Source organism: Heptranchias perlo, chromosome 34 (genome assembly GCF_035084215.1).
Source record: "Heptranchias perlo isolate sHepPer1 chromosome 34, sHepPer1.hap1, whole genome shotgun sequence".
Classification (NCBI taxonomy): domain Eukaryota; kingdom Metazoa; phylum Chordata; class Chondrichthyes; order Hexanchiformes; family Hexanchidae; genus Heptranchias; species Heptranchias perlo.
This window is the reverse complement of record NC_090358.1, coordinates 24,055,668-24,080,795: the sequence shown is the minus strand read 5'-3', so window position 1 is coordinate 24,080,795 and position 25,128 is coordinate 24,055,668. Positions and strand designations below refer to the sequence as shown.

General features: G+C 42.1%; 1 protein-coding gene across 3 annotated transcripts in view; it reads right to left on the bottom strand.

Moving 5' to 3' along the window:
* Nucleotides 1-25,128, bottom strand: part of adamtsl3 (ADAMTS-like 3) — a 481,218-nt gene that overhangs the window by 147,673 nt on the left and 308,417 nt on the right. For all 3 annotated transcript variants that reach the window (XM_067971609.1, XM_067971611.1, XM_067971610.1), the window contains exons 10-14: nucleotides 20,592-20,703; nucleotides 19,318-19,456; nucleotides 16,252-16,302; nucleotides 2,822-3,026; nucleotides 2,115-2,262 (exon numbers count right to left, since the gene is read on the bottom strand). In XM_067971609.1, coding sequence (XP_067827710.1) covers nucleotides 2,115-2,262; nucleotides 2,822-3,026; nucleotides 16,252-16,302; nucleotides 19,318-19,456; nucleotides 20,592-20,703 — 655 coding nt within the window. The remainder of the gene's footprint in view (nucleotides 1-2,114; nucleotides 2,263-2,821; nucleotides 3,027-16,251; nucleotides 16,303-19,317; nucleotides 19,457-20,591; nucleotides 20,704-25,128) is intronic.

The window sequence follows — 25,128 nt, the reverse complement described above, 5'->3', positions numbered from 1 at the left end:
AAACCAGGTAACTGCAGACCTGTCAGTTTAACATTAATTGTAGGGAAGTTATTGGAATCTATCATCAGAGACAGAGTTACTGAGCACTTGAACAGATATCATTTGATCAACATAAGAAATAGCAGCAGTAGGCCATACAGCCTCTCAAGCCTGCTCCGCCATTCAATAAGATCATGGCTGATAGAATCATAGAAATGTTGCAGCATGGAAGGAGACCATTTGGCCCATTGAGTCTGCGCCTGATCTTTGGCTTCAACTCCACTTCCCGGCCCGATCCCCATATCCCTTGATTCCCTTAGAGTCCAAAAATCTATCGATCTCAGCCTTGAATATACTCAACGACTGAGCATCCACAGCCCTCTGGGATAGAGAATTCCAAAGATTCACAACCCTCAGTGAAGAAATTCCTCCTCATCTCAGTCCTAAATGTCCGAACCCTTAACCTGAGACTATGTCCCCTAGTTCTAGACTCTCCAGCCAGGGGAAACATCCTCTCAGCATCTACCCTGTCAAGCCCTCTCAGAATCTTATATGTTTCAATGAGATCACCTCTTTCATCTAAACTCCAGAGAGTACAGGCTCATTCTACTCAATCTTTCCTCATAGGACAACCCTCTCTCTCATCCCAGGAATCAATCTAGTGAACCTTCGTTGCACCGCCTCTAAGGCAAGTATATCCTTCTTTAGATAAGGAGACCAAAACTGTACATAGTACTCCAGGTGTGGTCTCACCAAAGCCCTTTAACAACTGCAGCAAGACTTCCTTACTCTTGTACTCCAACCCCTTTGCACTAAAGGACAACATACCATTTGCTTTTTTAATTGCTTGCTGTACCTGCGTGTTAACTTTCTGTTTCGTGTACAAGGACATCCAAATCCCTCTGAACATCAAAGAGAGTCAGCATGGATTTGTGAAGGGTAGGTCATGTCTGACTAATCTAGTTGAATTTTTTGAGGCGCTCACTAGCATGGTGGATAGGGGAGTGTCTATAGGTGTTGTCTATATAGACTTCCAGAAGGTTCTGAACAAGAGATTATTAGCAAAAATGAAAGCGCATGGAATTAGAGGTAACCTTCTGACATGGATTGGTAATTAGTTGGGAGATAGGAGAGAGAGAGTAGGGATTTAAAAGTTTGTTCTCTGATTGTCGGGATGTAACAAGTAGTGTTCCCCAGGGGTCTGTATTGATGTCTCAGGTTTTCACCATATATATTAATAACTTGGATGAAGGAATAGCTCCCATGTAGGGCTGGAGGAGAGTGCAGGGGTGGGGCGGATCAAGGTCACTGAAGGGTTCAAAAGCGAGAACAAGGATTTTAAAGTTCGTGTGCTGAGGATGGAAGCAAATGGAGTACAACAGTGTGGGACAGAAGTGGTTCTGAATGTGTTGGAGTTTATAGGTGGAACTTGGGAAGAAATGAAACCATGAGATTACAAAGGCACAGGGATGATGTAGGTACATAGCGATGTTGCAGGGGTAAGGATGTTGTAGGCATATTTGGTAATAGAGTGGATGCACGGTTTGAAGCTCAGCTCAACGTTAAACAGGAAATCAATGGTTCAGCTTGCAACAGCAGTCAGGAAAGGGAAATAGAATCAGTGACAGGGATGCCAAGTTTCTGACCAAGATGGCTTCTATCTTGTCAATGTTGAGACTCCATGGCAGCAATTGGGAAGTCAACAGCAGCAGAGCAGAGGTAAAATTGGGTGGTAATGGCATAAGGACGGAAGCTAACCAAATATTTACAGATAATGTTGCTGAGGGATCGCTTATAGATGATGCCTTTATGAAAAGCTGGCAGCTGAGACTGCGAAGGGGGTGGTTCCTAAGAGAGAAGTGGGGCTAGAAGACTGAAGGATCATAAAATTGCGACATGTTTCGTAAAATATGACATACATAACATTTAAAAAGAAAACCATGATTAATTGGTGGTCCATAATGGACAAAATTACTGAACACATTGCTATTGAATCCTAGAACTGAATTTTATACAAGATTACTCAATTTAATGGTTCCCGGCATTGGAAAGAAATCTTTCCTCTCAATTAGCAGATTGTGGAGGATTAGAGTTGTCGTACAGACAGCGAGAAAGGCATTTTGTTGTATAATTACCTTTTGTTTTATAACATGGAATTGGCACAGTACACTCTTCCTTTATGTGCGGTTTGAGCTGCGAGTTACACCCCCCAGTATGCTGCCCTCGGTAGTCTATACACAGTACAACCCTGTAACGAAGGCCTCGACCACATGTTACCGTGCACTGTAAGGGAAAAAAAAGATTCTTACCAGCTTCTTGTTCACAAAAGAGTATATATTAGCTGTTAAAACAATCAAAATAGGATTAGTGACTGTCATCGCCAGTAACGGTGCTCTTATTTATTGTTTTTATTCATTTCATTTCCTCTATCAAAGAGTGTATTTCAGTACAGCACTAGTTTTAGTTTTCTGTGACATTAAATCAAACATATATCAGCTATGAAACAATCTAAGTTTGCACACTCTCTCCTCTCCATAATGCTTACATTAACATTGAACTAAGGTTCACTTTATTGACTATCTATTTCTTACGGTTATCAACTAATATAACAAAAATGCTGAAGTATTGGATTTAATATTCAAAATGTGAGCCTGGACGTTACAATTGGAGAATTTTAACACTGATGGCAAACCAAATGGGTTATCGGTGGTGTATAAATAACATCGGTTGGAAAATCTGGGCTGTTGTGTCCAAACAGATTTAATTTATGCAGAGATAACCAATTAACCCGCAAAACAATACAGTCATGTGTAAAGAGCTGAAAAAAAAGAGGATGTCTTACTGGCGACCATTCCATGGCAATCCATTTCGGGCAGTCAAAAAGGTTGCAGTTTTGAATTAGTGTAGGTCTAAAAGTGTACATGCACTTCCACTCTTCCACCGGAATAATTTCACCAAACATGTTCTCTTCAATACAAGGCACACTTCGAGTTTGTATTCCACCTCCACAGAAAACTGAACATGCAGTCCAAGGATTGTTCTCCCAACTGGTAAAATAAAGCATGATCCAATAAATATTATCAGAATAACCTGCATGTATTAGAAGATTTCCCTTGGTGTTAGTCACTGGGAGTGAAAACCTAGAGTAGATTTTCTGATGGTGCAACCTGAATGTAACAATGGTTCACCCATTGCTGTAATAAAGCAAATTCACTAAGGCCATACATCACAAAACTGACATAAGGTAAAAAAATATTAAACATTTACTGATTCTTAAAGACATCAGCCTCACAGAAAGAATAATTGTAAAACCATTTACCTACCACCTCACAAAACTTGCTTTGTAACTTTAAGGTTTATTGAGAGATTCTGTGCTGCCAGCGAAGTGCCTCGCTCAGTGGGAGTGCAGGTTGGGGATTGGGTGTTTCAGTGTTGTAGCTCTGTCTCTGACCCACGCTCCTGTCCAGTGAGGCTCTGAGCTGGCAGTGCAGAATTTGCCTATTTGTTGTTTCCTTACCAAATCCGTTGCAACTGCTATAACTCCCGCTATCTTGCACTAAACATTGACTGAACTGCAAGTTCATGAATGCTCTGTAACAGTGTGATTACCACAAAAGAGTAATTTCTAGGCCACAGCTGTCCTAGCAAACATCAGAATCTAAACTTCTTTTATCTCAAACTACACTACAATTTTAATTTTACTGTACCTTTGTTGGGAAGTAGCTTTCTATGTATTTATGTAGTGCCTTATCACATCCAAAGGACATCCCAAAGCACTTTACAAGCAATGGATTACTTTTAAAATGCAGTTACTGTTGTTACGTTGGCAAACACAGCAGCCAATATGCAAACAGCAAAGTCCCACAAAGAGAAAGTGAATGAATGACCTTATGTATTTTTTTGGTGGCGTTGTTTAAGTACACCAGAAACCCCTGCTCTTCATCGAACAGAGTGTTCCTTAGCATCCACCTGAGCAGGCAGATGTTTTAAAGTCTCATCTGAAGGTTTGCACCTCCAACAATGCCGCACTCCTTAAGCACTGCAATGAAGCAGCAACCACAACCTTCTGACTCAGGGCTAATAATTATACCAACTGAGCCAAATCTCAAGTTTCAGCAACTATAATAATTAGGGTACATTGCTTATTTCATCTGAGCAAAATATCATTTTTTTTTATTATAGATAAGCAGATCCCTTCTCACCCTCATCAGATTAAATGCTTGTAGCAGAACTATATAACAAAGTGCAGGTAGCATGTAACATGAATTACTTAGTTAAAAATGATTTCTACCAATGGAGCACAGTGCAAAGAATTACTGGGGTTATTTGAAAGACCCGTAATTCTTGATTATTAGGGTAAATATTGGTTAAAGTGGCAGGATAAACAGGTAGCAGAGCAGCAGCCTCACAACCCATATGGTCTGAGTTTCAGCTGCACGACTGTTTGCCATTTGAACATGTCTGCCACTGTTGGGAATGTTTCTGGTTAATTTTCAGCTTGGCCACTATTTGGGATGCCACAGTACATCTGGAATCTTTACTTCACAGTCAGGGAAAACTAACATAATCATATCCTCGTGTAAGCCAATCATCACGATACTGATATCGGTGCTAAAAAAAACCTGTGTTCCAGATTGTCCTGTCCTGACTCAGCCTGTTAGCAAATGGCCTTTTTAAAACAGAGAAGGAAAGTTATTAAAAGCTAGAGATTTTAAAAATAAACCTCTGCTGCTCTTGAACACAAGTGTAATGGCTCCAAAATTGTAGTCTGTACAAGTAACGGTAGAATACATTGGTGTCGTTTTGCAGGTACATGCTCCTGGTGAGGAATCCTATTATACATCAGAAAACTGCGGGCAATGCACCAGCTATTCTCCACTATGCTCTAGCTGCAGAAACGCTTCCTCACCACCTAAAAACAGATTATCTGGTCATTTATTACATTGCTGTTTGTGGGACCTTGCTGAGTGCAAATTGGCTGCTGCGTTTCCTATGTTATAAATGCGACTACACTTCAAAAAAGTACTTCATTGGCTGTAAAGCGCTTTAGGACGTCCTGATGCCATGTAAGGTACGATATTAATGCAAGTCCTTTTTTTTTCTTTCGATGCAAAATCTGATCATACCCTTTTTACAAATGAACAGAGACCATACCGGCAATGATAAACTGGAAATTTCTGAACACATTCGCATCAAATTCCTCTCTGCAAAATAAATGGGTTAACACCTCCATTCTAATAGCAGAGGGAGAAATTTGATACGAGTATTTATGCAATCGGTACGATAAAATTACTCACGGTAATTTACAGGCTTTACTCAGCATGCCTTTTTTTTTAAAAAGACATTCTTGTTTCATGTTACTGATTCTTTCCTACTCTTGAGTTCTATGCAGAACGGACTATTAGCTTGCAATTTTCTAAATATCTCACAATTATTTCCTTTGTACATATAATCCACTTGCTTAAATACATTTATTTGTACAAACTAGCAGATTGATTCCCACCAGGTTAGTTGCATATGTTATTACAATTCAGACTCCCTACCTAACCAGCACCAATTAAAATGCCAGATAACTATTTGTACTATTTTTAAGGTGAAAATCCCCAAAATACAGTGATAAAATCGAGTAAGAAATTAACTTGACTCAGTAATTTGTGCAGACATTTTATTTAAAAAATAATGGCTTATAGGAATGTAAATGTTTGTCCCACGAGACTGCGATGTGGATAGGTCAATCCATTTCAAACTTTTATGTAATGAAACAATCTTGGCATTATACCATTGAGGAGGAGATGGGAAATACTGCAAATAAACAAATCAGTTCTTCTGTTGAGATGAGGACGACACTATTCTGGGCCTACTGACAACAGGAACTTTCAGGTATTAATAATTATTTCTTGGGCGGGATGGAGTAATTCATAGTGTTTTACTGCATCTTCTTATGAATAGTTTGATTTTATTGCAATTCTAATATGTAGTATTAACAGGTACGGTTGCATAGTGGTTATGTTACTGGACTAATAATCCAGAGTCATGAGTTCAAATCCCGCCATGGCAGATGGGGAATTTAAATTCAATTAATTAAATTCAATTAATTAAATAAAATCTGGAATTAAAATAAGAGTATCAGTAATGGTGGCCATGAAACTACCGGATTGTCGTAATAACCCATCTGGTTCACTAATGTCCTTTAGGGAAGGAAACCTGCCGTCCTTACCTAATCTAACCTATATGTGACTCCAGACCCACAGCAATGTGATTGATTCATAATTGCCCTCTGAAATGGCCTAGCAAGCCACTCAGTTGTAAAATCTCGCTAAAAAAAGTCACAATAAGAATAAAACCGGACGGACCACTAGGCACCAGACACGACAAAGGCAGACCAAGCCCAGTCGACCCTGCAAAGTCCTCCTCACTAACATCTGGGGGCATGTACCAAAATTGGGAGAGCTGTCCCACAGACTAGTCAAGCAACAGCCTGACATAGCCGTACTCACAGAATCATACTTTTCAGCCACGTCCCAGACTCTTCCATCACCATCCCTGGGTATGTCCTGTCCCACCGGCAGAACAGACTGACCAGAGGTGGCGGTACAGTGATATACAGTCAGGAGGGGATGGCCCTGGGAGTCCTCAACATTGACACTGGACCCCATGAAATCTCATGGCATCAGGTCAAACATGGGCAAGGAAACCTCCTGCTGATTACCACCTACCGCCCTCCCTCAGCTGATGAATCAGTCCTCCTCCATGTTGAACATCACTTGGAGGAAGCACTGAGGGTAGCAAGAGCACCGAATGTACTCTGGATGGGGGACTTCAATGTCCATCACCAAGAGTGGCTCGGTAGCACCACCACTGACCGAGCTGGCAGAGTCCTGAAGGACATAGCTGCCAGATTGGGCCTATGGCAGGTGGTGAGCGAACCAACACGAGGGAAAAACTTACTTGACCTTGTCCTCACCAATCTACCTGTCGCAGATGCATCTGTCCATGACAGTATTGGTAGGAGTGACCACCGCACAGTCCTCGTGGAGATGAAGTCCCGTCTTCGCACTGAGGACACCATCCAACGTGTTGTGTGGCACTACCACCGTGCTAAATGGGATAGATTCAGAACAGATCTAGCAGCTCAAAACTGGGCATCCATGAGGCGCTGTGGGCCAGCAGCAGCAGCAGAATTGTATTCCAGCACAATCTGTAACCTCATGGCCTGGCATATTCCTCACTCTACCATTACCAACAAGCCAGGGGATCAACCCTGGTTCAATGAGGAGTGTAGAAGAGCATGCCAGGAGCAGCACCAGGCATATCTAAAAATGAGGTGCCAACCTGGTGAAGCTACAACTCAGGACTACATGCATGCTAAACAGCGGAAGCAACATGCTATAGACAGAGCTAAGCAATTCCACAACCAACGGATCAGATCAAAGCTCTGCAGTCCTGCCATATCCAGTCATGAATGGTGGTGGACAATGAAACAACTAACGAGAGGAGGAGGCTTTGTAAACATTCCCATCCTCAACGATGGCGGAATCCAGCATGTGAGTGCAAAAGACAAGGCTGAAGCGTTTGCAACCATCTTCAGCCAGAAGTGCCGAGCGGATGATCCATCTCGGCCTCCTCCCGATATCCCCACCATCACGGAAGCCAATTCGATTTATTCCACGTGATATCAAGAAACGGCTGAGTGCACTGGATACAGCAAAGGCTATGGGCCCCGACAACATCCCAGCTGTAGTGCTGAAGACTTGTGCTTCAAAACTAGCTGCACCTCTAGCCAAGCCGTTCCAGTACAGCTACAACACTGGCATCTACCCAACAATGTGGAAAATTGCCCAGGTATGTTCTGACCACAAAAAGCAGGACTAATCCAATCCGGCCAATTACCGCACCATCAGTCTACTCTCAATCATCAGCAAAGTGATGGAAGGTGTCGTCGACAGTGCTATCAAGCGGCACTTACTCACCAATAACCTGCTCACCGATGCTCAGTTTGGGTTCCGCCAGGACCACTCGGCTCCAGACCTCATTACAGCCTTGGTCCAAACATAGACAAAAGAGCTGAATTCCAGAGGTGAGGTGAGAGTGACTGCCCTTGACATCAAGGCAGCATTTGACCGAGTGTGGCACCAAGGAGCCCGAGTAAAATTGAAGTCAATGGGAATCAGGAGGAAAACTCTCCAGTGGCTGGAGTCATACCTAGCACAAAGGAAGATGGTAGTCGTTCTTGGAGGCCAATCATCTCAGCCCCAGCACATTGCTGCAGGAGTTCCTCAGGGCAGTGTCCTCAGCCCAACCATCTTCAGCTGCTTCATCAATGACCTTCCCTCCATCATAAGGTCAGAAATGGGGATGTTCGCTGATGATTGCACAGTGTTCAGTTCCATTCGCAACCCCTCAAATAATGAAGCAGTCCTAGCCCGAATGCAGCAAGACCTGGACAACATCCAGGCTTGGGCTCATAAGTGGCAAGTAACATTTGCGCCAGACAAGTGCCAGGCAATGACCATCTCCAACAAGAGAGAGTCTAACCACCTCCCCTTGACATTCAACTGCATTACCATCACCGAATCCCCCATCAACATCCTGGGGGTCACCATTGACCAGAAACTTAACTGGACCAGCCACATAAATACTGTGGCTACAAGAGCAGGTCAGAGGCTGCAGTGTGTATCATCCACAGGATGCACTGCAGCAACTCGCCAAGGCTTCTTCAACAGCACCTCCCAAACCCGCGACCTCCACCACCTAGAAGGACAAGAGCAGCAGGTACATGGGAACAACACCACCTGCACGTTCCCTTCCAAGTCACACACCATCCCGACTTGGAAATATATCGCCGTTCCTTCATCGTCGTTGGGTCAAAATCCTGGAACTCCCTTCCTAACAGCACTGTGGGAGAACCTTCACCACACGGACTGCAGCGGTTCAAGAAGGCGGCTCACCACCACCTTCTCAAGGGCAATTAGGGATGGGCAATAAATGCCGGCCTCGCCAGCGACGCCCACATCCCATGAACGAATTTTAAAAAATAGCAAACAAGTAAAGTTAATGATCCAATCTTGAATATAAATAACTAGACTGATGAATATTAAACTTTATGCATTTTTACTGCACATGGGAGCTAAAACTCAAATGACATAAATCAATGGCAGCTTATCTGAGGTAACCACCTCTTTAACACAGCAGGAAGCTGGAAGGTCAAAAGGCATCACTTGTTTTCAAGTTAAATGATCTCAAAAATGTTTGCTAAATAAATCACATGGACCTCGCACCATTTAAGATGGATTGGTGAAATCATAAACATACAAAACATCTGAAACAGCTGCAACACACAAAACACAAGACAGATTAGAAGACATCTCTGCCTTGGGGCAGCACCTTAAACAATCCGCTCCACTTTTCAAATACTCAAAACAGACATTCCACAGACTTTAAATGGAAAAAAACGCAATTAATTCAATTGGAGACAAAATTATGCTGTATTATACTGACTTACTGAAAGTGGTGAAGACAGGAGAAATTAAGAATGTTTTTAAAAAGCCAAGCAACAAAGAAACAAACTGAAATAAAATTGTTAGCAGCAACTGAAAGGATTTAGTTCTGATTTCCTGTTGAGCATTTTTATAACAAGCCTGTCAGCACCTTGTAAACTGGCACAGAGCGGTTAGAAAGTGAGCCTGCCGCATTACTTCAGACCACTAATGAAAATCTAAACACGGAAAGAAATGCCAAGAAAAACAGCAATAATCAACTTTATCCAGTTGTGAAAAACAAAAATTGTATTCTGGTACATTCTACGAGAAAAAACTTGGTTAGAGTAGCAGTATACCCATGATATTGTTCTTCCTTGTAAGTTGTGTTGCAAGTTATAAGTATACTTGTAAAGTAATCATCCATATTTTCCCTTATTCATAGGCTACAGGGCTAAAATGAATGGATGTGTGTTATCCCAAAATCTGGTGCCAATATACCAGATATGCACATGACTAAAGGGCAGCTAGGTACTGCACATATCCCCCTGACCTCCATCAATATCATTTTGGGGCTGGTTGGCAGAAAGTACTGAAGATCAATGCAAGTTGCATTCCCTACTAAAATGTCCTTCCTTCACATAGGGAACACATACCACATCTGTTTGGTGTTTTACCTGCAACCTGGATGAAACAGGCAGTTTTCTATTTGGGGAAAGTTCAAGCGCAGATGTCAGCCAAAGCTGTGATACGAGCCCAGTTTGCAATGTAAATCAGCACAAATAGTCCTCGGCTCCCCACCTACTGAAGTTTTTCATGACCAACAACTTTTAATGAAAAGCTTGAAACAGTGGAGGTCCAAAAGAGACTTAGGGACATCGGTCATTAAAATATCATGGACAGGTACAGAAAATAACCCAAACGGCTAATGGAACACTGGCCTTTATATCTGGAGGACTAGAATACAAGAGGGTAGAAGTTATGCTACAGCTATACAAAGCCCTGGTTAGACCACACCTGGAGTACTGTGTTCAGTTCTGGGCACTGCACCTTAGGAAGGATATATTGGCCTTGGAGGGAGTGCCACGTAGATTTACTAGAATGATACCTGGACTCCAAGGGTTAAATTATGAGGAGGGATTACACAAACTAAGGTTGTATTCCCGGGAATTTAGAAGATTGAGCGGTGATTTGATAGAAGTTTTCAAGATAGTAAGGGGAACTGATATGGTAGATAGAAAGAAACTATTTCTGCTGGTTGGGAGTCTATGACTAAGGGACATCGTCTAAAAATTAGAGCCAGGACTTTCAGGAGTGAAGTTAGGAAACACTTGTACACACAAAGGGTGGTAGAAGTTTGGAACTCTCTTCCGCAAACGGCAGTTGATGCGAGCTCAATTGTTAATTTTAAATGAAATTGATAGATTTTTGTTAACCAAAGGTATTAAGGGATATGGGGCTAAGGTGGGTATATGGAGTTCGGTCGCAGATCAGCTATGATCTCATTGAATGGCGGAACAGGCTCGAGGGGCTGAATGGCCTACTCCTGTTCTTATGTTCCTAACAACACTGAGGCATCATCAACAACAACTTGCATTTATATAGTACCTTTAACATAGTAAAATGTCCCAAGGCGCTTCACAGGAGCGTTATTAAAAAATAAATTGACACTGAGCCACATAAGGAGATATTAGGACAGGTGGCCAAAAGCTTGGTCAAAGAAGTAGGTTTTAACGAGTGTCTTAAAGGAAGAGAGAGAGGTAGAGAGGTTTAGGAAGGGGAGTCCAGAGCTTAGGGCCTAGGCAGCTGAAAGCACGGCTACCATCAACAATGGCCTTGCATATGCGGCCCAGTTTGTCTTTCCTCGACAACCGAACAAGGATATTTTATTCTGGCTGTCAATACTGGGGAACCCAAATGAAGGAATAAACAGATTAGATAATTCGATGTATGATTAGAGGGTCATAATTTGTTAATCATGGGGGGATAGCAATATCCCCCTGGTTCAATGAGTCGGGTAATACCAGAAAGGAGGTATAAAAACAAATTGACTGTAAGGCAGGCTACTATAGTAAAGGTTATTATGTAGGAGGAGATAAAAAAAGGTATATTCTGTCTAACAAAGCAGAAACATAGCAAGTCCTAAAGAGTGGTTTAATAAGGAGGATAGAAGGAAACTAAATAAAAAAAAGATATTTTAAAAATTGGAATGACTGGGATTCATACAAGGGGCAACTTAAGTGAAGAATTAAAAATACTAAATCAGAAGTAGAAAGACAAATCACACAGGGTAGCAAGTTTTTGCAATTTTGTTAAAAGTAGAAGGATGATCAAAAAACAATGGGTTCATTACAGGATAAGTTGGATAAAACTATTCCAGATGATCAGGATATGGCAGGTATATTCAATAGATTCTTCACATCACATCATTTTCACAATAGGGGGCCTTGGCAAACTACTCAAAACCAAGGTCAAATTCCTTCCTTACATCCAATCCATTGCTAAGACTGCTTTCTTCCACCTCTATGGCCACTGGCGTTGGGGCCCGTTCCCTGGGGGAGGGGGGGGGGAAAGAGAGACTTGCTTTTGGTCCAGTGTCTTTGTTCTGATTGGAGAGGGACTAGCACAAAGCCTAAGGCCCACTACTTCTGAGTGCCCCTCAAAATGGTTGCCCAACCAGGAATGTGAAAAAGAAGATGCGGTGGGAGGCCCAAGAGGTCACCTCATTAACATGGCTCTGCTCAATCGAGGGAAAGCTGATGGGCCCTTGCTCAGGAAAACCCCAGAAATCCCAGGGGCAATGTAAGGGGGCCAGCGTCAAACATCTCTGCCCTTTCTCCTAGGAATAAGTATTCCTCAGGTGAAAAGCAAAGGAAAATCAGCACACAAACCCTCACATGTGCAAGGTGCCTTGCATAGTGTGCAAGGTGTGCAAGGTGCTTTGCATGTCCTGAGCACATATCGGAAAATTGCAGGCACACTACCTGCGATTTTCCAAAATTGTAGCGTGTAAGGTATCTGACTATGTGCAAGGACTCAGAAAATCTACTCTTAGATGTGGTGCTCTTCAGATATCACGTTGCTTAGTGAAATTATACAATTAAGCAACCTCTTGAGTTCCAGCAGAATGTGAATTGGCACAAAGTAAACTAGTCAAGTTCATTGTGCAAAAAAAGTTCACTGAGGTTGCTATTTGATAGCAGGTACCATCAGACTGAACTAAGCAACATTTCTTGCAATCTAATATCTAATGCATATTAAAACATATTTCCTTCTCATGAACTTTTGTGACATCAGAAAAGAATGCACTCAGCAATAAACAAACAGTATATATAAATTTCAAGCTATTCCACTGGTACCTTTAATATCAATTGTCAACTGTACATTACAACAGGCTGACTGGAACATTCAACTGCAATAGAAAGAGAGAGGGAGAAAGACAGAAAGAAAGAGAGAGAAAGAGAGAAAGAACTTGCAATTACAACACGCCTTTCACGACCTCAGGACGTCCCAAAGTGCTTTACAGCCAACTAAGTACTTCTGAATTGTAGTCACTGTTGTAATGTATGAACTATAGTACACTCCAAGCAAATGCCATATACCGAGACAAAGTCAACCCAGCAGTGCACTGTGTGTTGGGGACTATTTATAAGCAAGGCCATCAGTAAATCAATTACTCTAATAAAACATTAATAAGTCTTCAGTGGAATAGTTTGATGAAACTGTTGAAGACTTCATAAAGTAGCTTTGTCCCACTGCCCTGTCACCTGTAACGTGAGCCTCACAAACAGCGCTCAAGCGTCCCAGGTATAATTTTGTCAGTGGTGCTTCACTGATGCATGGCCTCTGGATAAATTGAAACTTTCTACATTTTAGTGGAACCATTCTTCACAAGTATTGAGCACTCCATAGCTGCTTCATGCTAAATTATCTACCTTGTAGGGTCTTTGCCTTCACACACTGTAGGAATTTGGCCAAACTTCATGGTTTCTGAAGAAGCCACATGTTAAGCATGCCAACAAAAATTTCCACCTTGACATTAGATGGCCGAAATTTGGATCTGTCAGATTGTAATAGTTAAGAATGCATTCCACCAGCTGTTTTGCTATCTGTTGTTTAGTTACCAAATTGCCTAGCCTCCTCTTTACAGAACACAAATAACTATCTTGATTAAGCTTCTGGGGTTGCTGAACACAGAACCAAGAGAACTCTATGAGCATTCACTCAGAGAAACACATGGTCCATGAATGGTTGATGCAACGGTGGGTAAAATGAGGGAAGGACAATTTCATCACTTACATGAAATTGGGAAATAAGCTAAGTGAGACATCTCATGTGAATCCTAAAAACAACTCAATCTTCATGTTACATCAAGTAAAGGTGTTCCACAACTGAGGCCTGTAGTTCACTAGCTCTGTGAGCCAATGATTCCCATGTTCAAAGATGCTCAAACTGTGGGTACATTAACTTAAGAACTACAAAGAGGTCTCATTTAGAACCACGGGAAGCCTATCTTGGTGTAGTTTCCATGTAGCCTGCCAAGCAAGACATCAAAAGGCATTCCTATGAGCAGTGGTTTATGAAGGGCTATGAGAGCAAAAGCACCCTGCGGAAATGCACATCATAAAATTGCACACTCCTAGCCCACAATTTTCTGCTCAATATTTAAATGGATGGAACAAGGCTTCAACTCAATGTTACTCTAAAATATAACGTACCCCACCTACTGTATAGCTAATTGACTTAACACACTATTCAGCAAACAATTAATTGTTTAAGTCCATTTGTTGACTTTTAATGGGAACTAGTATCAAGAGAAAACCTTGTTTAAACAGAGCTTTAATAACCAGACAGTCAAAAAAAAGTCCAGGACTGGGACATTTCTCGGAGCTGCTCCACCGCTGAAACTTCGCCAAAGTGTGACTTAAAGGATCTTTTTGCTGCACTTACGGTGAAGGAGAGGGAGCATTTCTGATGAATTCCCCAGTCCAGGACTGGATGAAAAGCCAGACCCCTGCAAAGCCAAAGGAGCAAACCCTACCCATGGGTGGCAGTATATTGAACAGCCAGGGCTGGCACAGCCAATATGTCATTTTCTGATGACTTTCCCCTGTTCCCAGTACATCTTGTATAGCACCCTGGGAACCAGGAGGAAAACTGGCTCTCAGAACTTCTGGTATGACTATAACAAAAGATCTGTGAATTCCAACTAGTCCACAATGCTAGTTGTGCTGCTGGTGAAGCGAAAAAATTATAGGCCCATGACCAAGATCCTTACATTGTGGTGAACAAGTATAATGATATGAATAATGATTGTGATCCTATCTCAGGGTGTGAGCACCAGGTTTACCACATTAATGCTTAATCTTGACAACTAGGTGGTGGTCTTTATGTGCCTTTTCTGCCCAGGAATAGTGCAGGAAATGAACAAAATTGATTTACTGGCCAGAAGCAGTACAACAGAATGAGCAAGCCTAAGAGCTCTGCAGTAAGGGAAATGGAACCATTCAAGCAGTAGTCAAGAAAGAGATTAAGAAGCTGTCAAATAAGAAACCTGAAATACGATAAGTCAAAATTAAAGGAGTGAGAGAGAGAAAAATGGGAAAACCACTTGGCAGGCCTCCTTGTAGCCATTTTCAGAGGGCTCTAATGGAGACCGAGGAGCAATTTACCCACCTCAGCCATGGCTGCTTTGTGACCCAGTGAAACCAGGATAGAAAGGGGAGAGTGTAACTATAAAAATTACCAAAGCGATTTACTGCAAGAGAATAATTCTGGATAAAGATTTCATAATGAATAAACAGATCAACAAGAACTTACCGTCAAAATATTCTCTGATAACAGTAATGTAATACCAAGTTCGTGTTTGTTTTGGACCTAAAGACGAACCAGTTCTGTAAACCTTTTGCTGACAACTACACTGGGCCCTAAATTGCTCTGAGCTACAAACCAACAGTGCTTGTTGCTCATGAGATTTGAATTTACCCATGAAGTAACCGCATTCTTTTTGATCACAGCTTCCTTGAAATCAGTTTTTAAAAAAAAAAGCAGTGTTCTTTCCCGGGCTGTGTGAGCGGGGAAAGGACCTTATATGTCCCCTCAACCAATCAGCTTGAAGCAAGCCACGCTGCAAGAATCAGGAAGCGAAACACAATTGACAAACCGCACGGACTAAAAACCAGGAAGTGCCTGATCAGATTAGTAAATGTTCAATAAAATGAGATAGAGAAAGCAAAATAAAGAGAGGGCAAGATTTAAAGACTAAGATAAAAGAGACAGAAAGAAAAAATAAAAAAAAAAATTTTAATTTAATTTTTTTAATAAATGTCCAAAAGCTATTGAAATCAGGAGTAATGAAACACCACATTTTAAAAAGTTAATTTTCAGTGCTAGAGAGGTTGTTTGCCAATCATTAATATTTACCCTGCCGTTAAAAGTTAGTTTAGGCCTAAAAAAACTCACTGTACCTTTTTCGCGGGAGATTAGTTAGTTTCCATCTGGGCAGGAGAGCAAGTTCACGCCAGTCCACTGATTGCAGCCAGCGAGGTCCCTTTAACACGAAGCTTTCACATCACTGGTGAATCAGGAAGAGCAAGTTCCAGATTTCTGCATTTGACTGTGCATGTGCGGCCGCTGGAACTTGCTCTTCGATTTGCCCATTAACAACAGTGAGCACTGTTAGGCTCCCCGTTATTTTATGAGCAATTTCCAGCCCATTATATTTACACAGTGGTTGATAGGTGGTAATTCAATATTTACTACGTTAACTCAGTGTGCAGTATGAAGTTATACATACCGAGGAAGTGGCTGAAAATGATCATAAATTGCAAGTTGCTTGAAGCCATCACTGCAAGAGAGACAAAGTCAATTTAGATAAAACAAAAAGAAAAAGCAAAACACTACAGATGCTGGAAATCTGAAATAAAAGCAGAAAATGCTGGAAATACTCAGCAGGTCAGGCAGCATCTATGGAGGAAAAAAATGAGTTAACATTTCAGGTCGATGACCCTTCGTCAGAACTGGAAGAAGTTAAAGATTTAACAGTTTTTAAGCAACTACAGAGCCAGGCAAAGTGGGAGAGGAAAGAACAAAATGGAAGGTCTCTAATAGGGTGGAGGGCAGGAGTGATTAAACGACAAAAGGGCTGATGGTTCAAGATAAGGAGGGTGGGAATGGGACAAGTAAAGCAACAAAAGATGGGTCTAGAGGAGCTGTAAATGGCAACATCAGAACCATTACCAGCAACTGCTGTCCGAAAAAATGGGAATAGTGGTTATGATCTGAAGTTACTGAAATCAGGGTTGCATCTGGAAGTTTGTAAAGTGCCTAATCGAAAGATGAGGTGCTGTTCCTCGAGCTTACATTGAGCTTCATTGCAACAATGTAAGAGGCCGAAGAGAGAGGGGTCAGAGTGGGAGCGGGACAGGGAATTAAAATGGCAAGTGACTGACAGGTCAGGGTTACGCTTGCGGACAGAGCAGAGGTGTTCAGCAAATTGATCACTCAATCTGCATTTGGTCTCCCCAATGTAGAGGAGACAGCATTGTGAGCAGCGAATACAGTATAGTAAATTGAACGTAGTACAAGTAAATCGCTGTTTCACCTGGAAGGAGTGTTTGGGGCCTGGGACTATGGGAAGGGAGGAGGTGAAAGGGCAGGTGTTGCATCTCCTTACATGCTATTAACACCTGTAATGTATGCTACACATGGTAAGATAAATGCTCGCCATAGTAGAGGAGGTGATATCAGAAAGCTGAATAAGCCATGCTGGCACAGAGAAGCAATTTTTCCTGCATTTCAGGTATCAGAGGATAAACTAAACCATTACACTATCACAGTAATGCACAATTTATTATGTGTTACATATTTATCAATTCATAAGGCCACGTTGCTGCTCTTAATTAATCCATCTGGAAAGACCCTACAGTCCCCTCCATTACAATGTCCAGTTGATCCCTAAATGATTCCAGGGTTCGCATCTCCACTACCCAGTTTGGGAATCCATTCCAAGTATTGGTCCCCCCTCGGCCTCTAGCACTGTTCCAATGAATCTCAATGGAAGCTTGAGGAACAGCACCTCATCTTTCGATTAGGCACTTTACAAACTTCCAGACTCAAAACTGATGTCAATAACTTCAGATCATAACCACTGTTCCCATTTTTTTGGACAGCAGGTGCTGGTAATGGTTCTGCCGTTGCCATTTACAGCTCCTCTAGACCCATCTTTTGTTTCTTTGAAGATGACCTTCCTGAGATCAGTCCTAAATTTACCATTAAGTTTGAACTCATGGCTCTTTGTTCTACTTTGGCAATTTAATTTTAAGGTAATAACCTGAATTTGCCTTTTCGATACTGTTAACTATGTTATACACCTCGATAAGAACAACTCTCTGAGAATAGGCCGTGTCCAATTATCTTCAATTTGTTATGTAAACACTAAGTTGGCAGTGCCATCTACCCACAAAGTACCTTTGGAATCCTGAAATTACTCATCATTTCTAAAATACAATAGATATACAGGTACCTACACTGACACCAGCTTTCATTTATTGTGAATTGTTATCCATGAGCCACTTCTATTAACCACAATATTAACACAGCTGGGAAATGGGCAGTAAGTTAGTGCTTCGTAGCCTAGCAATAGATGTTGCTCACCATGAATGCACACTTGTTGGTGGCATTTAGTTTAATGCCAACAGTAATTGTATTAGGATGCCAAATTACAACAAAAATTCCACACATCAGTGGATGCTAGACTCTAGGTCCAGCTTATTAATATGATATGAAACTCAAGAGTTTTACATTAGTTTACACAACAGTAGAGCTGTTACTTTCATGATTTTTGCAGGAGCATCCATTAACACACACCGTCTGTTCACATAGTGGTATCTAGAGTAGTTCAGGATCATGGTATTTTACTAATGGTGGTTACAGGGGGGAAATAGTTGTGTTGGGGCATTAAAGAGCTCCCCTACCCTACCTTAGCACGTGGTTGGAATGAGCTGCTCTTCTTCTGGTGCCTGGAAGTGGGGGTTAAATTCTCATCTTCTCAACCTGTCCCGCCACCTCCAATGGGTGTGCTTACATATTTATGAGGGGCTCTGATTTTACAGATCCCCAGAAAGGAAGCATCGACTGCCTGGTGCTTTTCCACTCTAATGTAGAAGCTGACTATCACTAACTCTGACTGGCACATGTCCCATCAATGCCTTTTCCATCTTTTGTGGTGGTGATCAAGGGGGTGGGAGAAAGAAGTTGGCCACAGCAGATGATGGAACTTCTCACTGTTAGTAGCTTCAGCTGTGCCATTTTTATATTGGCACTGGTTTAGATGGGATTCTAGGAGACTGGTGTCAGGGGGCATCTCCTAGCATTTACACTACTAAACCCCTTACACTGATGGCAGACTCATGCAGAGATTTTATTTTGTGGTGAGACATTTTTTAAAGGAGTCTGATTTAGTAGCTTATACGCTAGGCGCCAGTCTCCCGGACTCTGAACTAAAATGGTGCCATTATAAAAGCTCAGATTTGCAGAATGTTGATTTATTTTCCATCTTGTGTTCCTGTGCTTTATCTAGGAGTTATAAATGTACATACTCACTGTCTCTCCTACTTGTTCCAAAGCCTTCATTCTAACCTCTCGCATTTTAAACTGTCTCGAACAATTGTTAGGGAAGTTAATTTCTTTGCTGCCAGGTAATAAAAGTCATTACAGAGCAGAAATTATGAGCATCCAATACTGACACCGAGCTTTACTAGCTGCAAGCAGGGGTGCAGAACCAACATCACAGCCCTGACTCCAACCTGCGCTCACAGCTAGTAAAGCTCTGCACAGTTTCTGCCCTTACACATAAACACACCTGGAAGGACAGTGATCCATGTTGCACTCCTGTAGTTTGGGCTTGGGTTTTTTGTTTTCTGGATAGTAATTGCAGGAGTGTTCAGGAACAACACGGCCTGAACGTATATCCACACACTCTGCAGAGCTAAGCTGGTAACCTTAAAAGAGATGGGATAAAATAAACACGGTAAATGTCGTACTTGACACGGAATGTTAACTAAAGTTTGTGATGCATTTCTCAATAGGCTCACCAAAACAGGGGGCTATTTACATTTTTTAAGCTCCTCCTTGGCACAGATGGTTAAGGCAGCTGAGTCATAAGGAAAAAGGGGTCCCAGATTTACCAGGAAGTTTCCAGATTCAATCATTCCACACTGAGTTAGCTGATCTCAACTGCAATGGCAGGGCACCACAATTCACCTCAGCATTCCTTGGTTAAGGAGGGGCAAATCAGCCAGACTTCCCACTCCTGATCTCTATCCAGGCACCTTTGATGGAAGTCCATGAGAGTCTACATCAGGTGAGGACAGGATCAGGCTTGGCGACAATGCCCTTCCCTCCCCCTCTCGTGGTCAAATAGCCTGCTAACATTTACCGTCAAAACGTAGCCAGGAAGGGAACATAAGAACATAAGAAACAGGAGCAGGAGTAGGCCAATCGGCCCCTCGAGCCTGCTCCGCCATTCAATAAGATCATGGCTGATCTGATCCTAACCTCAAATTTAAATTCATGTCCAATTTCCTGCCCGCTCCCCGTAACCCCTAATTCCCTTCACTTCTAGGAAACTGTCTATTTCTGTTTTAAATTTATTTAATGATGTAGCTTCCACAGCTTCTTGGGGCAGCAAATTCCACAGACCTACCACCCTCTGAGTGAAGAAGTTTCTCCTCATCTCAGTTTTGAAAGAGCAGCCCCTTATTCTAAGATTATGCCCCCTAGTTCTAGTTTCACCCATCCTTGGGAACATCCTTACCGCATCCACCCGATCAAGCCCCTTCACAATCTTATATGTTTCAATAAGATTGCCTCTCATTCTTCTGAACTCCAATGAGTAGAGTCCCAATCTACTCACCCCCTCATCCCCGGGATTAACCGAGTTTTCTGGGGATCGAGCAGCAAGGTATCAACACCTTTAGGAGGGGCCAGGCAAAAACTGGGGGAAAAGGAAGGACGACAAAAATATTTCGGACACAAATGTACTTATCCCCAATATAAAGGGATTCAGGGTAGCCTCCATTTCAAAAAAAAATTTAATATGTAAAAACACACAGGACTTCTGAAATAATTTGTTACCTCCTCCACAAGTCACAGTACATGGGTAGAAATCGGTCTCTCTCCACTGGTGGCTGATTGGTTGATAGAACATGAACTGGACTATACTGTCCTTCGAAGAAACGTACCTAGTCTGTAACAATTAAAGGAGGGAAAGAACATTGATTAAATACACTTTCAAAATGCGGCAGATATTGATAGAGGGCCAATACGTTGGACGGGCAAAGTGAAAATATCTTAATGATTCATCTGGGTCGGTTGTTTGGGTTTCTGAGATAGGATAGCTCATATATAAAGCGACTAAATTTAGTTTCTGTTCTGTAAACATTTCCGCCCATACAGAACTATTTTACATTAAGGACTCTTTCATACATATTTTTCTGTAAGGGGGGGGTGTTTATAGTGTAAGTTAAACACATCACAACTTAGGTGTTTGGTAAACACATTAACAAGTATTACAAACGTGAAACTCTGACTAGTGAAAATTACTTGAGACTTAATATTGCAGGTTGTAGCAATATCTCTTTGTGAAGCCTCCAGAGAAATTTAAGAGATTTTGATTTTCCAGTTTTCATCCACAAATGAAACTGATTTGCAGAAATAATACACTGGATCGTCCTTAGGGTCAGGGCAGGACTTCCACCAGGAGGGTCAGGGCAGGACTTCCACCCACCACCCCAATCCTGCCGTGACCCCGACCCATTTTCCTGCGCCAGGGTCATTAGTTGTGAAGGGTGGGAGCCCGCCACTGCCATGGAGGAAAGTGCTGGTGGTGGGGCACCTGAAGAGGTGGGACCCTTTAAAGGCAGGAGAGCTTTGAAAAGCCTTGAAGGGGTACGGTGATGTAGTGTTTATGTTACTGGACTAGTAGTAACCCAAAGAATGAGAGTTCAAATCCCATCAGGGCCGTTTGAGAATTTCAATTCAGTTTTTGAAAATCTGGAAATAAAAAGCTGGTATCAGTAAAAGTGACCATGAAGCTGTCGGATTGTAGAAAGACTCAACAGGTTCACTGATGTCCTTTACGGATGGAAACCTGCCTTCCTTACCTGGTCTGGCCTATATGTGACTCCAGTCCCACACCAACATGGTTGACTCTTAATTGCCCTCTGAAGTGGCCTGGTAAGCCACTCAGTTGTATCAGGCCACTACCAGCAGTTCAAGAAGGAGGCCCACCACCACCTTCTCAAGGCAGGAGGAACTTGGCAGTTTTAGGTCCCGGACTGGATTGAGCCCTAAAAAAGTCTGAGGCCTAATAGAAGGAAGAAGACACTCTCCTTCCAAAAGGGACATCAGATAGCCTTCCACTGTTGTCCAAGGACGACAGCCACCCCTCTCCTTGTGGTCCCTGGGGACAGCGGAATCACTAGCAGAAGGAAGGGAAATGGGGTGGCTTGTCGAGTTCTGCCTCCCCACTGTAATTTACATATGGTGGGTGGGAAGTAGAGACCAGAACACAAACACAATACTGTCTGATTTTCCTTCATTTTCCCCTATTAACCCACCCCATTTCAGTCAGGACAGTGCAGGAAATTCCAATACAATTAGTCATTAACATTCCTACTTAGTTCTATGATGTAGTCATTTATATTCTCATATTTCCCACTTCTTTGATATTGGAGCCTAAAAACTGCTGTTGGCATAAAGTATTATGCAGCAGCTATCAGCGATACTGACTAGCAGTCTCAGGGGGAATCTAAGGTTTGCATGCTTCCTGCCTACTGAATGCCGGTCTTAAAATTCTTGTGTTATTCTTTGGCATGCAAATTGGGAGGCATTGGAGATACTCCAAGGCGCAGCCTGTAAAGTTGTCGTCTTTGTGCATTGTACATAAAATCTCACCCAAAACAAATGGCCATTAGAGCTCAGTCAGACTCTTGCATATTGGGGTCAGAAGCCAAGTACAGCAGTGCCAATCCGTTTTTGCAGGTAGAATGTTTACAGCTACAAAAATTGCTTTCAGTCGCTTGATTTAGTGGGGGGATAATGAGCAGTAGCAGAGAAAGGCTGTGAGGGATGTTAAATGGCACCAGAGGGGGACAGCCTGCACCAGTTGGTATGGCACCCATTGTATTTACAGGCCTTAGGACAGCCATCTCTAGAGGCTCAGGTTTAGCAGGGCGGCAGTTACAGACATGCCATTTGCTTCAAGGACACCTGCAGCCAACCTTGCTTATAGGGGCAGCGCTGCTAGTGGCTGTCCACATGACCATAGCCATCAGCTTCTATGCCTCCAGCTCCTTCCAGGCTAGAGCAGGGAACATCAGTTTGCCGTGCAAAAATACACCAAACAGCTGACTGATGTTTCCCCAATGAATAGCACCAACAGCATAACAGGGCAGCCCAATTTCATGAGACGGCTGGATTTTCAAAATATACATAGAGGGTGATTGATGTCTCCTACACAGCTGTCTGGGTCCTGAGGCAAGATACAATGGCCTACATGAACAGAAAGTGGTTCTCCTCCATCCAGTGACTAACTTAATTGGTTGTAAAGTGTTTTGGGATGTCCTGAGGTCTTGAAAGACAATATATAAATGCAAGTTCTTTGTTTCTCTACATAACATCCTTCTATCCAGTACCAATATGCTTTAAATTTGTGAGTCATCTGTGCCAAGTTTCTCTGAAGGCAAAAGCAGACTGTAAGGTGGCTCTTGAGAGACGGAGACACGATTGCAAAGTGACCAAGGTTGAGAACGAAATATTCCAGGGTACATGACGTTTAGAAAAGATAGGCAGAATGGAACGGGAGTGGGTGTATCCCTAATAATAAAGGATGACATAAGGACAGTGGTGAGAAAGGATCTTGGCTCAGAAGATCAGGAAGTAGAATCAATATGGGTGGAAATAAGAAATAACATGGGGCAGAAAACAGTGGTGGGAGTAGCAATACCGTTGGACAGAGTATTAATCATGAAATAATAGGAACTTGTAACAAAGGTAATGCAGCAATCGTGGGGGACTGTAATCTTCATACAGACTGGGCAAATCAAATTGGCAAAGATAGATTAGAGGATGAGTTCATAGAATGTATTTGAGGCAGTTTCCGAGAGCAATACATCATGGAACCAACCAGGGAACAGGTTATTTTAGATCGTTAATTAGTAATCTCACAGTAAAAGAACCTCTGGGGAAGAGCGATCATAATATGATAGAATTTCAACATTGAGTTTGAGGGTGACTTACTTAAGTCAGAAACTAGAGTCTTAAACTTAAATAAACCCAATTATATAGGTATGAGGGGAGAGTTGGCTAAGGTAGATTGGGAAATTAAATTAAATGGTACGACGGTTGAAAAGCAATGGCAAACATTTAAAGAAATATTACAAGATTCTCAACAAATATACATTCCATTGAGAAATAACTCCACGGGAAATGTGATCCACCCTTGGCTAACAAAAGAAGTTAAGGATAGTATTAGATTAAAAGAAGAGGCCTGACGATTGAGAGAGTTTTAGAAACCAACAAAGGATGACCAAAAAATTGATGAGAGAAAATAGAATATGAAAGTAAACAAGCAAGAAATATAAAAACGGATTGTAAGAGCTTCTACAAGTATGTAAAAAGGAAGAGAGTAGCAAAAGTAAATGTTGGTCCCTTAGAGGCTGAGACAGGGAAATCATAATGGGCAATCAGGAAATGGCAGAGACGTTAAACAAATATTTTATATCTGTCTTCACAGTAGAAGACACAAAAAACATACCAGAAATAGTGGGGAAACAGGGGTCTAATGAGAGTGAGGATCTTAAAGTAATTAATATCAGTAGAGAAAAAGTACTAGAGGACTAATGGGACTAAAAGCTGATAAATCCCCTGGATCGGATGGTCTACATCTGAGGGTTCCAAAAGAGGTGGCTGCAGAGATAGTGGATGCATTGGTTATGATCTTCCAAAATTCCCTAGATTCTAGAACTGTCCCAGTAGATTGGAAGGTAGCAAATGTGACCCTGCTATTCAAGAAAGGAGAGAGAGAGAAAACAGGGAACTACAGGCCAGTTAGCCTGACATCAGTCGTTGGGAAAATGCTGGAATCCATTATTAAAGGAAGTGGTAACAGGGCACTTAGAAAATCATAATATGATTAGGCAGAGTCAATATGGTTTTATGAAAGATTTGTCAAACACGATTTCCCTATTAGAGTTTTTTGATGATGCAACTAGCAGGGTAGATAAAGGGGAACCAGTAGATGTCGTATATTTAGATTTTCAAAAGGCATTTGATAAGGTGCCATATAAAAGGTTGCTACACAAGATAAGGGCTGATGGGGTTGGGGGGTAACATATTAGCATGGATAGAGGATTGGTTAATGGACAGGAAACACAAAGTAGGGATAAACAGGTCATTTTCAGGCTGGCAGGCTGCAAGGATTGGTGCTTGGGCCTCAGCTATTTACAAACTATATTAATGACAGATGAAGGGACCGAGTGTAACGTATCCAAGTTTGCTGACAATACAAAGCTAGGTGGGAAAGTAAGCTGTGAGGAGGACACAAAAAGTCTGCAAAGGGATATAGACAGGTTAAATGAGGGGGCAAGATGGTGGCAGATGGAGTGGGGGA